At 49.3% G+C, this 11,734-nt stretch overlaps 1 protein-coding gene across 1 annotated transcript; it reads left to right on the top strand.

Moving 5' to 3' along the window:
* Nucleotides 1-1,395: 1,395 nt before the first annotated feature.
* On the top strand, nt 1,396-10,162 carry LOC144735497 (tripartite motif-containing protein 14-like). The gene is made up of 6 exons (XM_078617895.1): nt 1,396-2,221; nt 3,251-3,346; nt 3,857-4,090; nt 5,717-5,739; nt 6,640-7,034; nt 9,117-10,162. Exons 1-6 carry the CDS (start codon nt 1,808-1,810, stop codon nt 9,719-9,721), a joined length of 1,767 nt encoding a protein of 588 aa, XP_078474021.1. The 5' UTR covers nt 1,396-1,807; the 3' UTR covers nt 9,722-10,162.
* The last annotated feature ends 1,572 nt before the right edge of the window (nt 10,163-11,734 follow it).

Here is an 11,734-nt window from a genome sequence, read left to right as displayed (position 1 = left end):
AAAATATATATTTTATATAATATAGTATTGTCATCAGTATGACATAAGTATACCAAGTTTGCAGTCGATACCACATTGAGAAGTGGGTTAAAATTGAGTTACAATATTTGAGAATACGACAACAACAGAATGAGTTAAATAAAAGCGTGTAATAATGATAGAGTTGTTGGTAAGTAAGGAGTTGTTAGTAAGTAAGGAGTTGCCAGTAAGTAAGGAGTTGTTAGCGGGTAGGGACTTGTTAGTAAGGAGTTGTTAGTGAGTAAGGAGTTGTTAGCGGGCAAGGACTTGTTAGTAAGTAAGGAGTTGTTAGTAAGGACTTGTTAGTAAGTAAGGAGTTAGTAAGGAGTTGTTAGTAAGTAAGGAGTTGTTAGCGGGCAAGGACTTGTTAGTAAGTAAAGAGTTGTTAGTAAGGACTTGTTAGTAAGTAAGGAGTTGTTAGTAAGTAAGGAGTTGTTAGTAAGTAGGGACTTGTTAGTAAGTAAGGAGTTAGTAAGTAAGGAGTTGCTAGTAAGGAGTTGTTAGTAAGTAGGGAGTTGTTAGTAAGTAAGGAGTTGTTAGTAAGTAAGGACTTCTTAGTAAGTATGGACTTGTCCCTTGCTTTTTATTCGACGCGTGTGCGGCGATAGCGCGGCCATCGATCGAGGGTCGAATTCGAACCGCGTTGTGTGATCGGCATCGCGCTCGCTGAAGGTGTTGATGCCTTCAGGGAAGTCGTGTCCTGTATACGCAACCGTGCACAATTCTGTGAGTCACTTATAACCGCTTTGCCTTTACTTATTGCCAATTATGGACTCAGACTATTGTCCTATCATCTCATAGAGTTCCTGGCACGTAATAATATGCTTCGCAGTGGCAGTGGGGGTCGCAAAATACCGATTTATTACAAATAAACCCCAATGATCCGATCGAAATTAGGGATTTCGATCGGATCATTGGGGGGGGAGGTACGTGCCACCCCACCCGCCCATAGCAGCTCAATGGGCCTTACCTGCTCAAATAAAACACAGTTTAGTTTAAGCGGGAATCGAACCCAGGTGGCCAGGCTCGTAAGCTCCGTGCCGTGGAAATGATGAGGAATGTGGAGCAGCACGCGGGTTGACTGACGAACGAGTGACAGATGCGCCAACGATGCAAACAAAGATAACAAATCACGTTACTCAGATTGTAAATGCATCCGATCGAACCGGTTAGTGCTGTACGAGTAACGCACAGATTGTGATTGTACTCAGTACTCAGATTGTCAATGTTGTGGACTTGCTGTCCAACACACAACCGGTTTGTGCTGTACGAGTAACGCACAGATTGTGATTGTACTCCGTACTCAGATTGTGAATGTTGTGGATTTGCTCTCCAACACACAAGCTGTTAGTGCTGTACTAGTGCTGCTCGCTAACAGCACTTTCCCCAACAGTCTGTTAAGGCTACACGGGGGAGCTTTGTGTCTATATATATCCGCTGGGTTATGGGACTCGAACGAAGCATGCGGTCCGACTGGAAAGTCTGGGTTTTTTCCCCTAATATATATATTTTTTGTTAAAGTGCTGATCTCTCACAAAGTATAGTTCCTGGAACAATGATTTCGCTTGACCCAGTCGGACGTGCAGAAGTCACCCGCCGTTCGTTTTCAAGTTTGTTAATTGTTTTTAACGCGCGCGCGATTAATTAATCTTCATTTTATCTTCTCAAATTGAAACCTTTATTGGTGTTATCGCCTCTCCTCGGATTCTTCTCGCCTCTCATAGTGAAAGGCTTTGGGGGGAGGTCGGGAGTGTCGACGGAGCAAAGCGACTCCTCGTTGACTCCGATCATGGCCGAGTCCTCCGTTGACCTGAAACTCCGCTGCGCCGTGTGCCTCGACACGTTCCGCGAGCCGGCGAGCCTCGACTGCGGCCACACCTACTGCAAGGCGTGCATCGAGAGCCACTGGCGAGCACAGTCAGAGGACCGTGGCTACACGTGCCCTCTCTGCTGCAAGGTCTACTACACGATGCCCACGCTGAGCAGGAACATCGTCATCGCCGACGTGTTGGAGCAGCTGGCCGAGGGCGACGGCGGTGGCGGCGCGGAGTCGAAGGAGGATTCGACCGGGAGGTGCCCGCGCCACGGACAGACGCTGGGTCTCTACTGCAGGACGGACGGGCGGTTGATCTGCGTCGACTGCACGAGCGCGCACAGCAGACACGACATCGCGCCCGCGAGAGATGAGCGGCGGGCGAAGGGCGTGAGTTGAAACTTGCATTGAACGACGACGAGCGGGCGAACGAACGCAAAAAAATCAAAAAGCTATTTTTTTTCCATTCACAGGGCGCTTCAAAAAGAAATGTGAACACTTCTATGGGACTGTCGTTTTTTTTAATGGGGAAAATAAGCGGATAATACTACACTGTAAACATAACAAATGTACGTTAATAATGTAGTGTTAATAATGTATGGCGTTAATAATGTATAGTGTCAATAATGTGTAGCGAGTCCAACTGAGTTGCAGACGTTGTCTTGAGAGCAACACTATGTATTACATCAACTCAACACACAACATAACGTAACCTGCACTCGGCTCCACGTCCTCCTGTACCACATAATTCCATTTCTTCTCTAGCCCGTGCCGCGCCCGTTTAGCCCCCTCTATCCGGCCGAACGAAAGCTGTTTAGGCATGCGGTGGCTGGGCATGCGGGCTACATGACCCTGCCAATGCAGCCTTGCCTGCCGGAGGAGCTCACCGATGGGACTTTGCCCAGATCTTTCAAGGATTTGTGAGCTCCTCACACAATCCAGCCTTGTTAAACCCAGGATGGATCGTAGGCAGGCCAGCCTAAATGTTTCCAATCGGCGAAGATGCTAAACGCACTGTACACACAGAGACCCACAGACACCCAGACCCACAGAGACCCACAGAAACCCAGATATTAGCATGGCTGGCTACACACGGTGCGACAGAAGTTCAACGTAGACACACAAAGACCCACAGACACCCAGACCCATAGATGCGCTTCAGAGACCTCCATAAACACCCACATAGATGCACAGATTAGCACGGCTGGCTACCCATGGTGCGAATGACGTTCAACGTACATACGTACAGACATACACAGAGGCCCACAGACACCCAGATCCATAGAGACACCCACAGCCACCCACAGAGACTAGCTTCGTGCAGACACACAGCGGCACGAGCAGCCGCGGGCAAATGCGCGATGCCCAAGCTCGCGACAAGCAGCAATGCCGACGGTGAACGTGACTGCGTTTCCGCAGAGCCAACTGATCGCGCTCAAGGAGACACTGGGCGGGAAGGACGTGGCGATAACCGCCGGCATCGCCGATCTCGAGCAGACGACCCGCCTGATGGAGGTGAGCTCCTCGCTTTGGCCGATCTCGTCAGTGAGTGCGGCTTTTTGGCCAAGCCCTCGAACGAAGGCGGTCACCGGCATCGCGTGGCGCTTTCAGATGCTATTTACACTACACTATACACTACACTACTCAACACTACTACACTACTATACACTCCACTATCCTATACTACTAGACACTACACTATACTGTACACGACATTATACACTACACTATACACTAGGCTGCACACTACACTATACACTACTATTACACTACGCTACACACTACGCTATACACTACACTACACTATGCTACACAATACACTACGCTACACACTACACTACATACTACACTATACACTACGCTACACACTGCACTATACACTTCGCTACACACTGCACAATACGCTACACACTACAAAAGTGACGAGCAACTTGGGACTATAACGTCGCAATCGTTTTGTTACCATTCAAAAACAAACAACAACAAAAAACGCAACTCTTCGCAATTGCCCTTTGCCGGCCCCAGGATGGAGCGGCGGGCACCAAGTCGAGACTGAGTGGCCGATATGCGGAGCTCCTCGATCTCATCGCCGGGGACCGGGAGTCGGCGTTGGCGGCTGTGGACGACGAGCTCGCCTCGAAGCTGATGGGGGTTCGCCGCGAGATCGAGAGGCGACGGGCAGCTCAGCTCGAGCTCCGCGAGGCGCTCGGGAAAATCCAGGACCTGGAGGTCACCGAGGATCCAGTGGATTTTCTCCAGGTAACAAGTGGCCGCGCACGTGCGTGCGTGTGTCTGTGTGTGTGTTTGATCGTGATGCTGGCACCTGGTCTGGAGTGATTGGAAGGCATGGGCCAGATCAGCTCAATAACAACGGTAGGAGGCTGCTAGATTTTTGTGCAACCCATGGGCTTGTAATTACCAACACGCTCTTCCGGCATCGGTGCATCCACGCACGCAGAGGAGAGGCTTGCGGAGCCCCAATTAGGGGTCGGCACGGTTTGAACCGACTCAAACTGGTTTCAAATTGAGCAATCCAAACCAAACCAGCGACGACTGAACCAAACCAAACCAAAACCAAACCAAACTAAGCTAAACCAAACCTCTTAAGTTGGCTTGAACCAAACTAGTTTGAGCCGGTTCCACCCTGTCCGAGCCAAACCGAGTCGGTTTTCGTAGCCCCAAACCAAACCGAACCAGTTCAAACAGAGCCAAACCAAACCGATTTGGTTCGGTTCAAACCGCGGTTTGGTGGTTTGAGCCAAACCGTGCCGACCCCTAGCCCCAATGTGGTTTCAGGGTTTCAGAAAAGGGCGGTCCTGCACAGATGCCATATTTTCTGTCCATCCGCTACAGCAGAGGTGGAGGGAATTCCCACAAGACCTACATCTCTGCTTTATTGACCTGGTCAAGGCCTATGATATCAGGCTGGATTGTGTGAGGAGCTCACAAATCCTTGAAAGATCTGGAAAAAGTCCCATTCGTGAGCTCCTCCAGCAGCCAAGGCTGCGTTGACTGGGTCGTGAAGGATGCTACTGGGCAGTTGGAGGCAGTCGCCCTCCAGCAACAACGGAGGGCAGAGAAGCGACGCTCACAACAACAAGCGGAGCACTGGGTGGCTAAAGCACAGCAATTTGGCACATTAGGGAGCACAGGTGGTGCATCGGCCAGTCATCTCAGTCAGTCGACCCCTGGCACCTGGGTCTGCCCTGTGACCTCCTGCCAGCGGGTGTTCAACACTTCACGTGCCCTCAACGTGCACATAGCCTGGCACAAGCGCTGTGGTGACGTCACCGCCCCTTAGTGGCGAATGGCGGTTGTTGTGTGTGTCTGTGTGTGTTTGTGTCTGTGTGTATGTCTGTGTGTGTGTGTCTGGGGAGCGGTAGTGTAGCGGATAGCACTGCGCTCTGCGCTGCGAACCCAGCTATCCGTGTTCCATTTCCGCTCAAGACCACCACCGACACTAGTGACAGCGATCATCTGAACTGGTCATGGGCCTCCCCTAGGTCGACTCAGCCTCAAATGAGTACCTGGTGTGGTGTGTAAAACATCGCCACTGGGGAGTTGGCCACCCACCCCTCGTGTGCCGTGTCGGCCTTCATAGGTGCTGCTACTCGTGAATAGCCTTGGCCCCAACAGTCTGTGAATGTGTGGCTGCATGAGTCAACAACTGGATAATACGTTCGGAATTTGTCAACACTTAACGATCAGCTGTCTCGTGTCAGCCAGGCCGTTAACCGATGTACGTCGTCTTGCCGTACATGCTAATCGTGTGGTGGAAACTCCACCGTGTTGCAAACAACCCGCACTCCTTGCTAATTGCTTTGTGTGTACGTGCGTGTTCGTGTGCCTGTGTGTGTGTGTGCATTCACACTGTTTCCATTCCAGAGGTTCGCCCAAGACTCAGAGAGGTAAGGTAAAACATAGCAGGTCATGGGCATGCAGATGTTGTATTAACCCGTCCAATTCATACACCACCAGCTGCTGATCCGTAGGCCCTGGGATATTGGCAGAGGGAATTGATCGTTCTCATTTCACAAAATCGTTTAGTTTAAACCGGGGGAGTTTCCAAACTCCAGTTCTAGTGACCAGTGCCGGATAAAGCTAGTGCAGGGCCTGTAGCATATGTTATAAATACACATAAATATTAAAACACAATTTTTTACTTGCATAGTAAAGCAATTGTATTTTTCCATTTGCTATACAGCCAGATAATACGACAAATCGCTAACCTTAAACACCCTGGCATTCATACAAGTTGAAGGTGGTATAGTACTATAGTAATAGAGCAAGTGCAGAATCACTGAACCGGAATTGATAGTATCTTGATTTGAAGCTTTAGTGACTGCAAGAATCCATACTCTTTGGTTCTTTCGGTATAGTCACGTAGGTAGAAAAATAAAATAAAGTTAAAAATAATATATCACGACGTTTCGATCGCAACACAAGTGGTCGTCCTCAGGCGGACAAAATAATCCAGCAGTGGAACTGCTGAACCAGGAAGAATAGTTCCACTGCTGGATAAGTTTCCCGCCTGAGGACGACCGCTTGTGTTTCGATCGAAACGTCGTGATATATTATTTTCTATTTAATTTTTCTACCTACGTGACTTTACCGAATGAACAAAAGAGTACGGAATTGATAGCTTGAAAGCATTTAGCGCGGGGCCCTTGAAAGTGCTGGGGTCATAGCATTTGATACTTTTGCTACTAATATAATAAGACACTGATAAGGAGCACATGCTACTTTTGCTACTAGGATATTCTTGCACTGCTAGTGACCCACCACCGCGCCACGTTTTTCCACGCAAGGTTCGGCGCCCTGGCGAAAGCTCCGCCGGAGCCCTCTCCTGCGCCGAGGGCCCAGTTTTCCATGGCCGCTCCTCTGGAGAAAAGGCTCGGCGAGCTGCTGGATGTCTATACGGGCTCCGCAAAGCCCGCACCTTCCCCGCCACTACCTTCCCCGTCGCCACCAACGCCGCCGCCGCCAACGCCAATACCGCCACTTCCAAACATCGTCGCAGGCGATGACGGAGACCGGCCGAGCGTCCCGCCGAGAGTTCCGCTCAAGCGGACCGATCTGCTGCCGCCCAGAGGGCCGAAGGGTCCCCACGTGGTGCAGCCGGCAGCAGGGCCCAGGGTCAGCACGAATGGACCGTCAGACGTCACGCCGGATTGCTTCAACAGGACTCAACTAATTAAGAAATGTAAGTCATCTTATTAATTCGACCCATGGCACCTGGGTCTGCCCCATGACCTTCTGCCGGCGGGCGTTCGACACATCACGTGGTCTTAACGTGCACATAGCCTGGCACAAACGCCATGGTGACTTCACCGTCACTTAGTGGCGAATGGCGAGAATTGGTGTTGGTATCTACAGTGTTACCTTGATATTCGCTGTGAGAGGTGATACGTTCCGGAGATGGTCATGAATAGCATATTTTGCTGAGAATAATATTGGCCTCTCGAAAACATATCTTTTTAAAAGGAATTATCTTAAATAAATAAGTAAATAACTATTAAATATCTGAAAGTTATCATAATAACACAAAACATGGTTATTATTAAGATAACCTAAATAGAAATACATATTCAAGTATTCATAGTTTATAAATGAAGTTACCTTAAATTAGGATGATACTACACTTTATCTCTCATCACTTTCTTTCTCTCTCTCCCTCTCTCTCGATCCAGCAGTCATATAGATAGATCTAGATGCGATTAGCAGATAGCCAAGATTGCGGATAGCCAAGTTCGTGAATATAAACGAGGGAATACCTGTACAGCGCAATTAGGTTTGTTCAAAGTATACGTGCTCATACGAGTGTTGTCACCTCCGTAGGAGACCTTAAATCATCGGCTAAAACGCCTACATCATTACGGCTGGAAAAAAAACCGTCCCAGGGTACCTCCACAGCAGATTTGACCGGGTGCCACTTATTCTGTTCAAGATTAAAGGGCCCGGACTTAATCCTGGCCCTGATTTGGGTCTCGAAACCCCATTGACTTTACCTGCTCATGGCAGAAATGAACTCATAGTCTGGAGATCCTTGGACCGTTCCCGCCAGCATGGAGGAGTAGGCCAATCACCATCTGGAGGAGTCGTCCAGATCTCCCTCTTGTGTGAGACCCTTCTGCCAGAAGTCGTGCGAGCAAACCATTGCAGGTTGTTGCTGCAAGTATCGTCTCACGCCCTTGAAAGTAGCATAAGGGGCCTGTCAACCATGTCTGACCTCTTGTGGCTAGGAGATGTTAACTACCTCGCCTGGTATGCAGGAGGACGTGGGTTCGATCCCGACGACTGATATATATATTTGGAGTTTGCGTCTCTCTTTCTCTCCCCGTAGTAGCATGGATTTCTCTCCGGGTCCTCCGGTTTTCCCTTCAAATTGAAAATGAACGTCATGCGTTTAAATTATTTGGCTGCTGCTATAAATCTCGATAAGCCACTTCGTTGAGCTAATATTTGTAGTAGCCAGGTGGCTTCTGAAAAAGAGCTACATAGACTAAAAAATAAATAGTTTAGTTTATTGTGTGTATGTTCCAGTTTCCCCCTACATGCTACATGTGACAAAGACAACAACGATGCATTGCTGTTCAAAAAGATAAATATCTACACACACGTATGGCATATGTAAGTATGATCACTTATCAGGGTCATTAATGTACGTATGTATCTTGAATTTCTTTCATACTGTACGTAGCCAACCGTGCTAATTTGGAGGTGCGGGGGAATGACAACAAACTAAACACGCATTTATATTTAAAAAGTGCATAGCTCCCAGCGCCTTCCTAATTAATCAGAATCTTCATCTTTATTTAAACCGCAGGAGGAATCCGATGAGCTGTAAAGCTCTTTTACGCAGATGTCCAGTATGGGGGCAGGGGGGGGGTCAGCGAATTACAACAACAGCAAACACAAACAAAGACAAAGATTACCCCTATAGCCTTAACAGGCTGTTGGTGCAAGTGCTGTTCGCGAGCACCTATGACACATCAGGTGATGGGTGGCCAACAACACGCCTGACCAGGTTCTCATCTGGGGCTGAGTCGACCTAGGGGAGGCCCAAGACCGGTTCAAATAAATCGTCACTGGTGTTGGCCATGAGCAGGAATCGAACTCGGGTAGTCGGGTAGTCGGGTTCGTAGTGCAGTGCGCTTACCGCTATGCCACTGCTCCCCACAGCAAACACAGTACACACAGGCACATAGAGAAAGTGGTAAGCAAGTCACTCAAATTATATATTTTTTAAAACCATGACAACAAATTAACGTTGATTAATTCGCAGATGGAAAATCGCCCAGCCTGGATCAAAACTCGGCTCACAGCGAACTCCGCATCTCCGGAGACCTCAAAACGGCGACGCTGGCGGCCAAGGAGACCAACGTCATGCTGAGGCGCCTGCTGAGCCGCGACAACTCCGCTCGCTTCGACGAGTGGGAGCAGGTGCTCTGCTCCGACGCCTACTCGTCGGGCCGCCACTACTGGGAGGTGGACGTGGCGTCCGCGGGCCGCGCGTGCCGCGTCGGCGTCTCGTACGCGTCCATCGCGAGGAAGGGCAGCGGGCCCGCGTGCCGCCTCGGGATGAACGGCATCTCGTGGTGCCTGGAGAAGCACGGCGAGAGGATCGTGGCGTGGCACGACGGCGTCGCGGCGACGCTGGCGCTGGCGCCGGGGAGGCCACTGCCGGGGAGGTCGCTGCGGAGGATCGGCGTGTACCTGGACTGGGACGCCGGGCTCGTCGCGTTCCACTGCGCCGACACGATGGCACCCCTCCACGCGTTCCGCTGCACTTTCGCTCAGCCCCTGTTGCCCGCCTTCCGCCTCGAGGGGCAGCTCGTCCAGGGACGTTTTGTCGGCGGTGGGAATCTGTCGATAGTTGAATTCAAGTGAGAATCGCGGTAGAACTACGGAGGGGTTTTTTGTGTTCGCGCCCCCATCTTTCTCTCTCTGCCCCTGTAACAATACAACGCATCACTTGACTAAGGTACGCAAGGGCAGATATCGATAGGGGAAATAGGAATAGGGAACGGAGCAAATTGTCCCGTTGTATTTTTCCTTCCTTCCTTGTATAGTAATACTTACGTGAGGTACCGCACGGATACTTACGTGAGGGGGGAGGTTCCCATGAGAGGATGACGTCACGAGGGAAAGGAAAGAGAAGGCGGGGCGACAGAGGTAGGAGACGCCTCGAAAAGGGGGGGGGGCGTGTGACGTCACCGGAAGGGGCGGGGCGATCGGGGCGCTTCTCGGCGGGAATCGGAGTGAGGGGGGCGTGTTTCGCGTGAGCGCTCGCGAGGCAAATAAAGAGCCGTGGTGCTCCCCTGACTTCGACTGGTGCATGCCTTACTCTTGCAACCTTCTGCCCGTAGACTCAACACTGCACCATAGACTCAACACTGCACCATAGACTCAGCACTGCACCATAGACTCAACACTGCACCATAGACTCAGCACTGCACCATAGACTCAACACTGCACCATAGACTCAATACTGCACCATAGACTCAACACTTCACCATAGACTCAACATTGCTCCATAGACTCAACATTGCACCATAGACTCAACACTGCTCCATAGACTCAACACTGCACCATAGACTCAACACTACACCATAGACTCAACGCTGCCCATAGACTCAACACTGCACCATAGACTCAACACTACACCACAGACTCAACACTGCCCATAGACTAAACATGGGAATTAGTAAGATGAAAGTTGAGATGTATAAGGGTCACTGGGTGACCAATAAGGTCTGAATTGGTCTGTAATAAGGTGGGGCACTGTAATAAGGTGGGGCACTGATAAGGGGTTGACAGGTATGGAAACGGTAACATTTTATATTCTTAGGTTTTTTCGGTAAAGTCACGTAGGTAAAAACATTAAAAAGTAAAATAAAATAAAAATCACGACGTTTCGGAGGCAACACAATCTTCCGTCTTCAGGTGGTACCGTCACAGCCACGACAGCTGTATCAAGTAAATGAGAGATTGCAGGAGTTACCACTGCGTTTATATAATGGTTGGAGAAGGTGGTGGGGCAAGGGCCGCATACTTATTATTAATATGGTAAGGTGAGGTTTGAGACTAAGAATAGACTGCATAACAAAGGCTGAGCCTTTGTTATGGAGAGGTGCAGTTTGTGACTCAACCTGTAACAAGAAGACCACCACTAAACATGGTTAAACAGTAATGGTTGTCTGTCAAATAAGATTGTCAAATAAGTGTAGTTAAATCTTTTTTGCATGGTTAATCACATCTTTCCAATGATTACTCAGTTTGTAACCGTCATCACGGTTGAAATTATGTCTGTGTTTGTATATTTGTATGGCTTCGTGTACAAACCTTTGATGGTAGCCAGGAGGTTTGCAGAGAACCTTGGTCTCGGAAAATACAATTTCATGAGAGCCCACCGAGTTGTAGCAATGATCGGCAACGGCCGAAGAATCCGTTCTGCCGTGTTTCAGATCTGACTTGTGCTCGCGGACACGATCAGAAACATGACGTTTCGTTTCTCCAATGTAGCAATCACCACAAAATGCAACTCAATTTGTAGACTCCAGGATACTGTAAGTCAGGAACGACATCCTTCACAGATGGAATCAAATCACGGATTTTATGCACTGTACTGAATCGGACTTGGATCTTATGTTTGTTTAGAATTTTGGAGATCTTTTAGGTCACGCCTGCTATGTATGGCAACGTGATAGTTTTGGTCAGAGTTTCATGTGGCTGTTTCTGTATGGTGGAGAGACAGCTTGGCGGATAGTGCGGTCAGAGTATCCGTTCATCCTGAGGGCCCGATGTACATGTCTTAATTCACTGGCCAGGTGGTGCTTGGTCAGCAATGCCATGGGCTCTGTGGTATAGCGTTTTGATGAGAGAATTCTTTTGAGATGGGTG

Source organism: Lampetra planeri, chromosome 55 (assembly GCF_965212315.1).
Source record: "Lampetra planeri chromosome 55, kcLamPlan1.2.h2, whole genome shotgun sequence".
NCBI classification, from domain to species: Eukaryota; Metazoa; Chordata; class Hyperoartia; order Petromyzontiformes; family Petromyzontidae; genus Lampetra; species Lampetra planeri.
Note: the sequence above shows the minus strand (reverse complement) of the source record. Positions and strands in the feature narration are given on the sequence as shown.

Coding starts and splice junctions, on each gene's coding strand:
- LOC144735497 (XM_078617895.1), top strand. CDS start 1,808: ATGGCCGAGTCCTCCGTTGACCTGAAACTCCGCTGCGCCGTGTGCCTC. Junction 4,091..5,716: donor ATCCAGTGGATTTTCTCCAG/GTAACAAGTGGC, acceptor TTTCCATTCCAG/AGGTTCGCCCAAGACTCAGA. Junction 7,035..9,116: donor GACTCAACTAATTAAGAAAT/GTAAGTCATCTT, acceptor ATTAATTCGCAG/ATGGAAAATCGCCCAGCCTG.